General features: G+C 37.2%; 1 protein-coding gene across 1 annotated transcript; it reads left to right on the top strand.

Annotated features, from left to right (window-relative positions):
- Window positions 1-201: 201 nt before the first annotated feature.
- tmprss3a (transmembrane serine protease 3a) lies at window positions 202-13,199 on the top strand. Its single transcript, XM_053233858.1, has 13 exons — window positions 202-335; window positions 441-687; window positions 2,116-2,232; window positions 2,700-2,813; window positions 2,903-3,026; window positions 4,206-4,334; window positions 6,194-6,240; window positions 7,054-7,219; window positions 7,449-7,618; window positions 7,786-7,881; window positions 9,464-9,606; window positions 10,208-10,360; window positions 12,173-13,199. Exons 1-13 carry the CDS (start codon window positions 237-239, stop codon window positions 12,215-12,217), a joined length of 1,650 nt encoding a protein of 549 aa, XP_053089833.1. The 5' UTR covers window positions 202-236; the 3' UTR covers window positions 12,218-13,199.
- The last annotated feature ends 1,856 nt before the right edge of the window (window positions 13,200-15,055 follow it).

Here is a 15,055-nt window from a genome sequence, read left to right as displayed (position 1 = left end):
TTTATCCTGGTGTATGTGATACAAAATGGCTCAACCTAAAAATATTCCTTAGGCTGTGTAAAGATAATGTAGCTTAAAAGCTGAATGATAATAAATACGGTAATACTTGTCCGTTCATTTGTCTGGCAGATCTTCATCTTTGTATGGAACTGTTTCAGCTAACTCAAAAAAATTCCTGTATTATCTTCAATCACATTTAGTCCTAATGGATTTGTGAAGGCTAGGTGAAGGCACTCATGACAGACCCAGAGGCGGAGGCCAGAGCCAAGCTTGAGGATGGAGTTGTAGAGACTCCACTAACAAGTGGAGGAGAGACTGGAGTCACACATGAACAGGTGAGAGTGTAGTCAACCGTGACCATTCTTATCTATACTACATGAAGTCTATCCAATCCATAGCCATTCCATCCTTTCCCTTTAAAATACAGATTCTTTTAACAGGTTGCAGAGACGAAGCAAATGGAAAATGCAAAATTAGAGGTGGTGTCTGTTGGAGATCAGGATCTTCCAGCTTCCTCTCCTACACTTGAGAGCCACAATGTCAACATGGCAGCAGAAAACAGCACCAATAACCCAGGACTTGAGAGTGCAGAGCAGACAGACAGTCAGACAGAAGCTATCAACAATATCCAAGCACAATGTCCAAGTCCAGGAATGCCTGTAACTAAAGTCCAGCCCTTCCTGTCAGGTAAGAAAACGCACAAGGAATCAAGTATTTTCAATTAGTCGATGTGACAACTTCATGGAATATCATGGAACAAAAGCAAGACAGTCCAAAATCGTTTAATGTTCATGTTCATTAACCTGTCCTTTTGTAAGTATTCATATTCTTATCAGTATGGCGACTAAAACATATGCAACCCAAAGAAGTGCTATTTCTGATAACTTTAGTTTGCTAAAAATGTTCCACTCGGAACCCACTCTGAAAGGGAAATCTATGTTTTAGGGTTCTGCATACAAGCTTAATGGTTCCCCCTATGGGACAAGATGAAAAATCCTTACGTCTTATTCAAAGAGTGCGTGCACACATACACACACACACACACACACTCACAAGCATGTCTTACTATCCTTGTAAGGGCCTTCCATTGACATTTATTCCAGTCCATTGACATAATTATTATTGCAGCTAATTAATGCTAGGCCTACACATAATGTTTTAAATTTTTTTTAATAAAGTCTGAAAAATGTTTTTCCTTGTGAGGACCAGCCAAATGTCCCGAAATGATGAAAACTGTGAAATATTCCTATTAGAGGTGTGAACCTCTGGCTTCCACATGATGCAGTACAACATGATGCAATAATCGACAATACCACTGAATCTGCTATTATATGATACAATTGCAATTCACAGGGTAAGATTGTGATATTTGATGATTCCACTGAATCTTCTATAATCCGATCCAATTCGATTTAGTAGGCTCCAATCAATATGAGACCAACTTTGTTCAGAATCTGTGGTAGGCCTACTGTTAGTTTGGAAATGATGATGGCATACAAAAGAGCTATTTTAAGTGACAGCTTTACAGGCAAATCACATTGCTAACCTATGTACACATCAGCTTAAAAACATGAATTATTTTTACATACCAGTTGTCTGTCCTTCATATATTCTAATCGAATTATAATCAATTATATTCTGTAATAATAGATTGATGATTGTTGCCTTGGGTCATTTCAGTCATTATTATTATTATTATTATTGAGTTGATGCATTTACCAAACATGTGTTATCATTCCACTCCTAATTCCTATCATTGTGGGGTCATGTGGTACTCACCAAGATGTAAAAACATCCTTCAAACCTCTGAAAATCATGGTCATATAGTAAAACCAACAATCAAATTATATCTTGTGGTCACCTGTGTCCAAATCTTCATTCAGTTTTCTTTCAGTTACTCTTGTATTTCTACCTTCAATACTTTTTAAACATGTTTTGACAGATAGTTAAGTGTTCTTTGCTTTCTAAAGAGAGGCATCTTGGAAGATTCTCTGATAGGAAAAACACTTATAGGTTTTATATTTAACTTTTTTTCTAAGAAGTGAGTTCTAAAATGTATATACAATATGTTCATAGTAATGTATCTTTACCCTTTCTAATCTCCATCACTCAAAGGTGATCAAGCAGAAGACAAAACACTAAGAGGTCGTTTATTTGCACGAAGAATGGAGCTTTTAATTGGTGTCTGCGTATTGCTCACTGTTACCCTTGTCCTTGGCATCGGTCTGGGAGGTGAGTGTGTGACTCCTCGGCCTGTCCAGCGGCACCTACTGGCCACTGCCGATGTGAATAATTAACAGCCATGATTATATTGCACAACCCGACGGCCACAGACCTAAAACTCTGAAATGACTGGAACTGTGGTTGGACAGTCTGATTAAATTCTGTGGTCTCAGATATCTGTAACATCTGTCTAGTGATGTATGGATGGCAGTAAATAATGCAATAACTTTATCCTACGTGATATCATTAGGCATTCATTGTGTCCTGTAAAAGTGGACCCTTATCACTGTTGCTCAGTATCAAGTCCATTCATTTATTTAAATGTTCATGTATAAATATATTGTGAATGGGAGTCCTGGGGTGAGCACAGGGCAGTCTTTATGATTTCAGCAGCAGTTCTTAGAAGGTATACATTTACAGTGTTTGGTGAAATGATCTAATATATCCCTTGTCTCCACATTTTGATCCTGTCTCAGTGGGCCTGAGCTGTAAAGGGAAGTTCCGGTGCAGCTCATCGCTCTGTGTCAGCATCTCTGCACAGTGTGATGGACACATGGACTGTGAACATGGTGAGGACGAGCTCAGCTGTGGTGCGTACAATGCTGCTCTCAGTGACTAATCAATATGCATTCCTGTAGCAAGACAGGAATACAAAAGTCATACCTACTCTGTTGTGTAGTGCGTGTGAGTGGGAAGAGTTCAGTGCTGCAGGTGTTAAGTGGAGGAGTCTGGAGCACTGTGTGTTCAGAAACGTGGGACTCTGATCTGGGCTTCTCTGCCTGCAAACAGCTGGGATACTCCAGGTAAAACTATAAGAAAAGCCCCAAGTGAAGTTTTAGTAAAATCTTTCGCACTATGTTTTGGCAGGGGTGGTCAGTAGGAGAGCTTCCTCCGAATTTGATTATTTGTCAGTTCCCACCCCTAGCTAGCTCTCCTCTATTACACAACAGCTAGTCAAAGGTTAGCATCAGGTTCCTTCAATATAAAGGAAGTTACCGCATCTTTTCAAAATGCTATTAATACAACATTACAGGACAGCTAAACACTCTGAGGAAAGAACTAACTATCCTCTGTCTCATACATGAGTTCGCAGATTCCTACAATTGGCTAGTGTCACTCTGATTGACAGGAGAGAGAGTAACACCATCCCTCCCACCCAGAGAGTGCCGTTAATTTACTCTCTCGGACCCCTAGCCACTATTGGAAGTTTGATTAATTACTTTATGAATGCAAGACTGAGGAAAGGAGAAAAGGATAAAGACAAGACAATCATGGTGACCCTTCAGACCCTGTTTACACCTGGTTGTTTTATGCATCTTGTATTTCGATTGGATCTTGATAAGATTTTACATTATATTTATACACCTGTAGTTAAATGTAAAAGTTCATGACAAACTTCCAGTATTGCCATTATTATTATAAAAATTTCTTAGAAATTTTTAATGCTGTTTCCAATCTCCAGAAAGAGACCAATAAGCAATTTTGTAATTCACCAACTAGATGTGTTTTCCATGATTATTATTTGGTGGGGATGGAGGACATGGACTATGCGCATTAGGACGTAACGTGTTAGGACTGGTTCAGTTGTCACATGTGGCTTGGAGAGTCACATATGTATTTCTATACACGTGAATAACATCCAGCTGAAATACATATCAGACTTCTCGAAATAGTTTGCATGATCTGCATTAATTGTGTGTTCAGTGCACACAGATGTTCAGATAATCCTTATCTGGATATCATCCTGATACTCAAGGTGGATGCACAACTGGGTGTAAACAGGATCCTATGCGTTCCTTATGGACTTCTATATAATGGAGCTGTCACATGTCCCAAGCCTAAGGAATTCTGAGTTCTGTTTCAACCAAAGAAATGTGACCCAGATGTCCGTTGTTTTGTTTGTCTTCAGTATTTTTCACTTAGAAACAATATCTCCACAAGAAGGCTAACCTGCTGTGTTACCTACCTTTCCTGTCTCTTAGTTATGTGGAGTCTGCTTCTCTCCCTCTCACCTCGATTGAAGAAGAACTTCAGGATAATCTGGTGTCTATCAACCTGAGCCAGCTGAGTCACCTGCATCCAATCAAGATACACAACACAACCAACCTGAGGTGTGAAACAGTATTGATTACTCTGTACTGCTGTTGTTGTTGTTGATGATGATGATGATGATTAGCAGTTATTATTATTGGTATGATGCAATAAACAAACTGGGATAATTTGAGTCACTTGCTAACACTAATTTCCAAGCAGTTTTAGAGTCCAGACCATATCCAGGAATTTTCCAACTCATAAAATACTAAGAGAGTTACAGTGTGTTGCTTAAGTATTCACCTCCCTTGATCATTTCCACATTTGCCATGTTACAACCCGGAACCGAAATGGACTTAATTGGGAATAATTTTACAAACTATGTTGATTCCCCCCACTTAAATATTATGGAATATTTTGTGTAGTTTCATGACATATAATTTTTTTCCAATTAAGTCCATTTCAGTTCTAGGTTTTAACAATACAAAATATGGAGAAGTTCAAGGGGTTAGGGTGAATACTTACACAACGCTCTATATAAAAATAAAATGAGAACAAAAGAGCCATAATTAACATTAGACTGTTATTAGACTGTAAATAGTACCTCGGCACCATTTGGAGAGCTTCCTACCTCCTACGCTTTGAAGAGTTAAATGTCCTTTGCTTTCTGTGGGCTCACATTGCTTCAACATGTAATTTAAAACCCAGGACTTTCTCTCTATATAAAAAATGCATTTTGGCAGCTTTCCATCACCACACACAAGCACACAAACACACGCACACTCAGACACACACATCAAATGAAACGTTTGCACACAACATTGCATTTTTCTTTTCTTTTGTGTCCTTAAGGCCAATTCTACTTTGGAAGATTCTTTGAAATGTATGATCTCAGTGTGCTTTTATTTGCATTGAGGAGGATTTTTGATTGACATCTTTCACAATAAACAATAGTATTAATGCTAATTCGGGTCGTGAACATCAAAAGGTTGTTTGACCATCATTTCTTGTGGCACTTTTGATCCATTACTTCTTTTTATATCACAGCACCTTTGAATTCTCAAGTCTGATTGGTTTTGAAGGTAGTGATTCATTTTCTATACCAGCAGCTGTAACAGTAGTTCTAGCCGTAAGAAAAAATCACAGGTTTATATTAATGTACTCATTCCAGTACCTTATTGATTCTACAGTATGTTAGCGGCTAATTCATAGGGATTTGTATAGTGAATGTGCCACAGAATCTTAGACTAATAATTTTTAAAACATCTGTTATTTTACTAAGAAAACTATGTAGTCATTAATATGGTAAAGCTTGCTGTAAGGTGATGTTTAATATTTATGTTAAGTTCTCAGTCATGGGAAAGTTTTCAAGATGGAGGACCTTGTGCTTTTCGGGTTTCTCTGTAACAAGACAAGCTACATTTTATTTGTCTTATTAACTTTAAGAAAAAAAAAGGTTTATGAGAGAACAACTGGTTATGGCTGCTATAATATAAGTAATAACAGGAACTAACTTGTTTCATGGACGTTCCACAACATTAAATGTAACTATTAACAAAAAAAGTATGAAATGTCATTCTTTAATAAATAATTGTTCATTGTTAATGTTGACAGTTTGCTGAAGTATAAGAGCATTAAACATGCTGTTTTTGGAAACTAATCAGCTTTGGGGTAGTTATAGTAAATCTGCTTAACATCAGGGCTTCATCGCACCAACCAGTCTTTGATTATTCTCCTATAACATCACACCCCATCATGTTTTATTCCTTGCTTAATAGGCTTTTATGTAAGAATTAATAGCAGGATATATGTATATACACAGTATATGCTGATAATGCCTGGACAATCCTCATGCTATACCTTTCTATTAGTTTCACTGTAGTTACTAAATAATTTATAGTAGTTACTGGATTATATTCTATTTTCTCTTTTTTTTTAGTAAAACTGAATGCAGATCAGGGAAGATCATAACTTTAAGGTGCTTGGGTAAGTATATAAAAAAACTATCTACCATTCAGGTGAAACCAGAAAGTCCCTGAAGACTATATTACTTTGCAATATAATGTTTCCTACCATTAAGTCACGGAAAACCTGAGACAACACATTTCTGTAATCAATCTTGAAACAGAGGTGGCTGTTATTGCAGAGTTTAATAAAACAGCAGCGAAAATCAGAGTAAAACTGTCCAAAATCAGTTTACTGCTAAGGCAGGTTTGCTGTAGCATATTCAGGCAAATGTCAAACACTAAAGGGCAAAAAAACAAGAAAGGTTCAAAAAAAGGTTACACAGTAAACAGTGAAGAGACTTCACAATGAATCCTAGCTAAGCGGTAGGTTAAAAAGAGAAACTAGTTGTGATGAATAGCAAACAGCTGTGCAGGCAGCTCAGATCTTTGGTGAAGATGATCTCTTGTGGTCAGTGGGAAAAAAAATGCAAGATGCAAGTCGTCACAAGGAGACATTGCATTTAATAGGAGATAAAATTTCAACAATCTCAAAGATAAGCAATAACGCACAGATTTGTTTCACAGTTAGCTCTTAAATACAAGAGCTTCTTTTCCCACTCGCCATTTTCCAGTGAAGTTTAATGACATATTAATGAGAAATCCAATGTAGACTCAAGAGTCCAACTGGACTCAAACTTCCAGAATGCAATGTAGCTGTATAACATCATTCTGCTGTGTAGTAGTTGTGGAATTCTGGGTAAATATTTATTAATTTTTACAGTTAAACATATTACATTTTATGATTACATTTTACCAGAGCATTGTCTCAGCCTCTGAGTGTGTGTGTGTGTAGAGTGTGGCTCCCGGCCCCAGTATAGGGCACGTATAGTGGGGGGTAACCTGTCTCAAGAAGGCCAGTTTCCTTGGCAGGTGAGTCTTCAATTCCAGAATGAGCACCTGTGTGGAGGATCTATTGTAGCAACACAGTGGATATTAACAGCTGCACACTGTGTGTATGGGTAAGTGTGCACACACACACACATCTTACTATTCTTGCGAGGGCCTTTTATTGAAATAATGATTACTGTTGCAATGAAATGCTATGCCTACACTTAAATCTAACCCTAATCTTAACTTCATTAACCAAAAAGGAATTATTTGGCTCTTTTTCTATAGCCTTTTAAATAAAAGTTTCAACTGCACACCTCTTCCTGAGACTCTTTATCTGTCCTGTTTTTTCTTTCCCAGCTTTGCGTACCCCCCTCTGTGGACGGTGCTCGCTGGACTCACAGAGCAGCCAGCCACTGGAGCCAAGTATCTCACTGTGGAGAAAATTATTTATCATGGCCGCTACAGACCCAAAGGCCTGGACTATGACATCGCCCTGCTGAAACTATCACAACCACTTACCTTCAACGGTAATCTTTATTAAAACTGGCCACTCTGGAGAATTGTCAAGACAGTTGACAAACTGAGTGATTTGTGCAGGATTATTCTCATGGCTGTGTATGCTGTGGATTTGTATGCTGTCATTTGATGCTTACTGAAGGCTTGACAATGTCAAACTCTTTCTTCTCCTCCTCAGGGTACATTGAGCCCATCTGCCTGCCAAACTTTGGAGAGGAGTTTGAGGATGGGAAGATCTGCTGGATCTCAGGATGGGGAGCCACAGAGGATGGAGGTGAGTCTGGGGACACAGGGTAATAAGTAAGTGTCTTAATTAGTATTTATCCTGGAAGCTATGCTGGGAGTCACACAGGCACATAGGCTGTTAACAGACAGACAACAAATTCTTAAAAAAAAAAAAAACAGAGTATGTGGTTCTGCAAAAATGAGTCATTATTAAAATCAGAACCAGTTAAATGCATAACATTCAGATCTGTCTTTTTTGTGATGTGATATTTTGAGCAGCAATTCAAATTGCTGTACTGATATACAGAAATATTGTATATCTGGGACCAGATATGCGGTCATCTTTTTCATGCTAAGAGCTATCAGTCACATTGTTGGCCTTCGCATGTATGTTTTTTTGCACTGCTATTCTACAATGCCACCAAACGCATGTCTCGCAAAATCCATTTTTATGCTTTCAGTAAGGCCTTATGTTTTTAACATGTGGTAGTGTTTTATAAGAGCTATTCATGTTGCATGCAAATGTCTTCTGGGGACCAGGGGATGAATGGGTGCATACAATGTTAAGCAGGGTTTCAATTTGCATTGAAATCTGCATTTTCTGTCAACTAATGACATATAAAACTGCCACCTTAACAATTTATCATTCAGTATAAAAAAGAAATATGGTCAAAACTAGCTTTGAATGATGTTATGGTCAAATTTCCCAGTGCTCTGGAGTTGCAATTATCATTGTAAATAATAATAATAATAATGATAATAATAATAACAATAATAAGTTTAGAAACTATGTAGCCTGTTTTTTCTGTGAATTTAAATCATGTTAGCTCTATGTAAAACACTGAACAACATTAGTGATCCAAGTTAACTAGACAAAAGTAGAAAAAATCTAAATTTTTTAATGAAACTGCCAGTATAAAGGAGTTTTAATGGCACTTTAAGTAGATATTCATGTCATAGAGTCATGTCAGGGATTGTTTTTCCAGCTTGACATAATGGCCTCTTCTGCACTTTGCTATATGGCCAAAAGTTTGTGGACACCTGACCATCACTCCCAAATCTGCGTCTTCTCCAAGCTGTTGCCACAAAGATGGAAGTACACAATTACATAGAATGTCTCTGTATGCTGTGGCATTACTATTTAACCTTTACTGGAACTAAGAGGCCCAAAACTGTTCCAACATGATAATGCCCCTGTGCACAAAGCGAGCTTCATGGATCGCTTGGATCTTAACAAGGTTGGTGTAGAGGAACTCAAGTGTCCTGCACAGAGCCCTGACCTCAACTCTACTGAACACCTTTGGGATTAACTGGAATGCTGACTGTGCACCAGGCCTTCTCATCTGACATCAGTGCCTGGCTAAATGGGCAAATCCCCACAGCCACACTCTAAAATCTAGTGGAAAGCCTTCCTAGGAGAGTGGAGGTTATTACAACAGTAAATCTGAAATGGGTTGTTCAAAAAGCAAATATGAACGTGATGGTCAGGTGTCTGCAAACTTTTGGCCACATAGTGTACATTATAGTAGGATAAGAAAAGCCAAAGAAAGCTCCACAGCTCATTTCACACAGTGCAAATCAATTTAAGTCAAATTTGCAACAATTTGCAATGCATTGTTTGCTGTACCCAGGTGAAGCAAGTGTGTCTCTGCATTCTGCGAGGGTGCCACTGATCTCCACCAAAGCCTGCAGTCAGCCTGAAGTTTATCAGGGCTACATCTCCCCTGGCATGATCTGTGCAGGATACCTAGAAGGAGGAACCGACTCCTGCCAGGCAATTTCAGGATTTAGTGCTTCCTTAAAGACATTTATCTAGAAAACATGAAAAGTTTTGTATACTGTGAACATGTTTCTGCTTAGTGATTTACTGCTGATTTGTGAACTGTGATCAGAGAGGACCAAAGTCACGTCATATCCCGTGATATTCTGGATGTGTATCTTCTTGATGCAGCATATATTCAGTGATTACATTGAAATGAGTTTGATATATCATACACACAGCAAAAAAAAAAGCAAAAGAAACAATGCAAAGAGGTGAGGTGTGTATCACACTCTAAGTACTAAAGGGCTGTCTGGTTTGTCCTTCTGGGGGAATCCTATCCTTTTTAGAAAAGGTTGCATCCAAAACACATTTTCTATGAGTGCAAAGAAGACGCTATCGTATTCTATAATAATTGTAGTAAATGGGATTTTTAAAAAGATAATAAATGTTTCATGGAAGTTTTCCTTCTTTAATCAAATTAAGCCTATCTAAATGGTTATATTCTTCAATATTCAGTATAATATTTGTTTCATATTATCGTATAAAGATTATTGTGTGAATGGTCTATGTTCTATGGCCAAGCTGCTTTTTGTCCCTGGTAAATGTCTTGCAGGGGGACAGCGGTGGTCCTCTGGCCTGTGAGGACTTATCTGTGTGGAAGCTGGTGGGAGCAACGAGTTGGGGTCAGGGCTGTGCCGAGAGAAACAAACCCGGAGTTTATACACGCATCACACAAGCTCTCACCTGGATTCATCAACAAATGGAGGTTAGTTAAGCAATACTACACGAGCAAAAGTGATTAAACATGCTGACATTCAGTATAACCGCATGACTGTAAATGCGATATTGCTTTTATACAACAGTTCTATAAACAAGAAATTAATATCTAACTGTCATAGCTAACATTTCAGACACAATATGGCCAAATGTTCTGTTTATTTTTACTCCGCTAGTGGAAATAGATCCCAAAGAGGCCACACTCACTTTATAGCACGTCGATTAGATGGCTAGCTAGTGCACAATGACTTGTACATTCGCGTTAAATGTGCTTCTGGTGAAACTGGTGTCCCTTCTTCCTTTTCATCTTCATATGATGAGCTTTCATATGTTATGTCAAAAGGTATATTCCTGAAAAGTATCATTTGCCATGTCCACTGATGATGTCGCTAACTCTACTGTGTGAAGTGGAATATTACATGGTGAACACAGGCAAGCGCAAACGGAGTGATACACACAGTGAAACGTCCCAGTGCGGTTATAATAAATATAAGCACCCTTGAAATTCTGCTTGTCCAATCATATTTGTGGACCAGAATTAACTGTTGTATTAAAAATATACAGATCACCACAGAAACTTGATGTGAGCCCATTACCCAGAGTTATACAGTTAATCTGAGAGGAGACTCGGGTGAAGCCACTGAGCTGAAGGAAGACAAGATGAGCAATTGTAGTATCTTCCAGCAGTGAATGCTTACATTTCTTTTCTATTCTCGGTTTAAGATTAAGTTCATTATACCACAGTGCTGTTGAATTCTCGATTCTGATTGGTCAGAAGGTGTTGAGTAAGTTTCTATAACAGCAGCTCTGACAGCAGTTCCAGCTACAAGACAAATCACACATTTATATTAATGCACCCAGTGTAAAACATTATTGTTTTTATAGTAACAACACAGGGACTTGTATGGTGGATGCTCCACATAAACTAAACAGATCTTTAAAAAAATAAAAAAATAAATAAATAACTGTGTGTAATTGTTGATCTGGTGAAACTTTCCATGAGGAGATGGTTATTTAGCATTTAAGGAAGGAGTCTCCAGTGTCAGTGTTTTGTAAAAGTCAGAGGTAAAGCTGTAACATGAAGTTTTCTAGTATCTTAAGGATGGAGGTCTTTGTGGTTTGCAGTTTACTGGTAACATGGCAAGCTGCATTCTTGTCTTATCAACTTTGAGAGAGAAAAAAGAGGCTGGTGAGAGAATAACTGTTTGTAGCTGCTATAATCTGATAACAGAAACCATCTTGTTTCATGGACATTCCATGACATGTAACTATAATGTGATAAAAAGTATAATGCGTCATTCTTTAATAGAAAAAAAATGAAACTATTGGAGAACTGTTGAGGAATAAAACATTTTGGGTTGTGCTGTTATAGAAAAAAATAAACAATAGAAAAATAAGTAACTCTGCTTTACCACTATTGAGTATTTTCCTATGACAGCATAGCCCACTCATATTTTATTCCTTAAATAACAAAGGTATTTTTGCACACTTTTATGATGGATGATAAACTGCAATGTAAAAATGTAATACAGTATCAAAACCAGATTCTTCATTTAAAGTTTCTGTGTACATTACCATAAACATCAGCCAGAACGGAGCTGCTTATAACACACAAGGCAGCTGCAGTTCAATCAGAAGGGTTTCAGGAGTGGGGAAAAGAGTTTCATGGATGTTCACTCAACTCATTTCAATGTACATTTGTTAATGTGTTCATTGCAACTGTAATTCACCTCACAGGCAACACAACACTACTGTACTTAACATAATAATAATAAATGACAATGTCTTTATTTCCTTGCAGAGAGAAGAAACACTGAACCCCTCTCCAATCAGCTCAGACAACTGACAAAGCCGACAAGATGATTTAAAAAAATTTTTTTAAACAGTGCACTGGATTTTTCATCCTGCACAGATCAGTTATAGACATTACTATAAACAGTGTTATCGATGCTGGAATGTGCGGCAGTCTGCTACAGGCTTCGTAACCATGTATGGCTGAATGACTTTACACTGAAGGCAGAAAGATCCTTAATCGCTGAAGGCTTCTGATTATTTTTGTAGCCTCCAAAACAACCAAAAAGGTTCCAACCTCCAAAAGGTTCAATGAATGAACAGAAATACTACAGTGGAATTTTGCATGTTGAATTTTGAATGTTTCAGAGCATGCATTTTTTTATATTCATATTCTTCTAGCAAAACAAATAAACTGTCTTCTTCCTTTTAGAAACACACTAATGACTCCAAACATCACTGTGTCCACACTCAATACATTGCAGTGTCTCAAGGGCACAAACTTTTCCCAGAAGTGGGAACATGTCATATTGAATTTTCATGAATAAATAGATCACTTAATGTACTGAAAACATTTAGATTGTGCACATAAAATGATAGCGAGTTTATTAGCGCTACTCCACTTGGTCAATAAAAAGGTCTATACCACAGCAATGATGAATTCTAGATTCTGATTGGTCAGAAAGTTTAAAGAAGATTAATTTCCTAAGCTCTGACAGTAAAGCCAGACAGTAGTAGAGGAGTTGTTTATTTAGCATTTATTTAAGGAGTCTCCAGTGTCAGCGCTTTGCAACAGTCAGCAAGTTTTCTTCAGAACAAAGAACTTTATACTTTCTCTGTAACATGACAAGCTGCAATTTTTTTGTCTTCCTAACTTCAAGACAGGATGGTGAGCGAATGACTGTTTATAGCTGCTATAACATAAGTGAGAACAGGAACTAAATCCATATCTGGATTTCTGTTTGCTTTGTGACAGTCTCCGTTAGTAAAAGCGCTATATAACACAATTGGATTGAATTAACGTGTTTCCAGGACATTGCACTACATTACATGTAACTATAAAGAGCTAAAAATTATGACATATCGACTATTAATAAATAAAAATTGTTGCATTGGCAAATTGCTGTGGTATAAAAGGAAAAAACAGCTTGGGACGTCATGTTATTGTGAAATAATCACATTATTATACTTTATGTCACCACTTCGGTACTGGACAATGCAGTTAAACAAACATCTTCACTACTGCTAATGAAAACCTCACTTCCAACTGTGTTCTTCATATTAACAGCTTCATGATCACAGCTTAGTGTTTGTAATTGAAGCTGATAATATTTGGGAGCATGTTTCCAGCCTGTTCTGTCTTCCTTTATTTAAACGTTAGCATATTTACTCCAAGGAGGAGAATGTGGGAGGGTAAGTCTTTTCGAGTTATAAGACCCAAGTCCAAGTGGTTATAGTCAAAGCTGAGTCGACTCTGAAGTCATTCATAATTTAATAATTAGAAATTTAGTCTGCCTCGAGTCCCAGTCATGTGACTTAATACCACAGCCCTGTTATTTACTACAAAAACACAAAATTCAACTCATGAAGACACTTATAATGACGTAACAGATGGTACAATTTTTATAATTGGTATAATAATAGGGAATTAAATGCTAGAAATCTTGAAAATAATAAAACGTGCATTGCTCTTTGTCCTCCAGGTCCAGCAGTAGGACTGTAGGAATATGGTGACTTGTGAAATGCAAAGATCTTGAACAAGCATTTATTAAATTCTTGTCCATGTCTTCAGAAACTAGAGCTACACATCCCCATACTGCTGCTGTTCAGGTTGTGAGACAAGTTCTAATCCATTGTCTTGATGTTGTGTCAAAAACACTCTGGTTTCTGCCCCAGTTTAAGTTTTCCACAAGCCTTGCCTCACACTTCAAGTGTTAGAGTACAGATTAATCCTGTGGCTTACATCACACAACTCCATCACACCTTCAGTCAAATGTTCAAAGCTTTAGTTCTTCATCATGTGTACAGTACACAGACCTGCACTGTGAACAGGTGAAAGCTTTCTTCAGGGATCTGAGGCAGAACACTTAAGTTTCCACATTATGGAAGAGCATCCTGCAGAAGTGGACCCTTCTTCAAAAGTTGTGAGGAAAACTTTCCACCAAAAGGTTTGTAATTGTTACACTAAGAAGGCTTACAAAGACATGATAGTAGAATGTAATACTGGAGTAGATGGATTTGTCTTTGCATTAGTCTTTTTTATTTTCCCTAAAGAAACAGCATATTTATTTTTATAATTTTTTTAATTAATTTCTATTTATTTTTATAAATTAGGAAAATCATCCTTAATACGCAGACGACCAACCATAGAAAATTGTGCATCGTGCTTATAATGTCATGTTTCTTCTTCTGTATTTTTGGTTACATTTATAAACATCACTATGTTATCAGTAAGGTTAGCTAATGTTAATTAATGTACTAATGTTTTAACAAACTCTCTCTGTCCATTAAACTGTCTGTACAGTTGCAGCTGTTAATAACTTTATATACAGTATTTATTCACAATTCATTTTTATTTAGCCATTAATAAAAATGTACATAGTCCATATTTTAGCCTAATTTAACATTCCCTTTAATGAAAAATAAACTTACTTTCTGTAAAATCTGTAAATCCATTGGGCTTTGAGAAAGCAATTGCTAAGAACAGTTTACACTCAAGTCTCAATCTCTGAACAGTTTGACACAAGAAAAGTGTTAAAACTCTAATGGTGCTTATACTCAAGTTCCTTTCAGCACACTTAGCACAGCTTGACTTTATAGTATACAGTTATAGAAGAGTAATGATTTATAACTGCACTATCTGGTGTCACCCAGATGTTCCTGTTTGAATCTG

The sequence above is a fragment of the Pangasianodon hypophthalmus genome, chromosome 5 (assembly GCF_027358585.1).
Source record: "Pangasianodon hypophthalmus isolate fPanHyp1 chromosome 5, fPanHyp1.pri, whole genome shotgun sequence".
NCBI classification, from domain to species: domain Eukaryota; kingdom Metazoa; phylum Chordata; class Actinopteri; order Siluriformes; family Pangasiidae; genus Pangasianodon; species Pangasianodon hypophthalmus.
The sequence above is the reverse complement of the archived record's forward strand: the minus strand, read 5'-3'. Positions and strand labels throughout refer to the sequence as shown.

What these genes read in the sequence shown, in the direction of transcription:
- tmprss3a (XM_053233858.1), top strand. Translation starts at nt 237, where the DNA reads ATGACAGACCCAGAGGCGGAGGCCAGAGCCAAGCTTGAGGATGGAGTT. An exon ending in AAACAGCTGGGATACTCCAG is followed by an intron (nt 3,027 to 4,205) that starts GTAAAACTATAA and finishes CCTGTCTCTTAG; the next exon opens with TTATGTGGAGTCTGCTTCTC. An exon ending in GAGGAACCGACTCCTGCCAG is followed by an intron (nt 9,607 to 10,207) that starts GCAATTTCAGGA and finishes AATGTCTTGCAG; the next exon opens with GGGGACAGCGGTGGTCCTCT.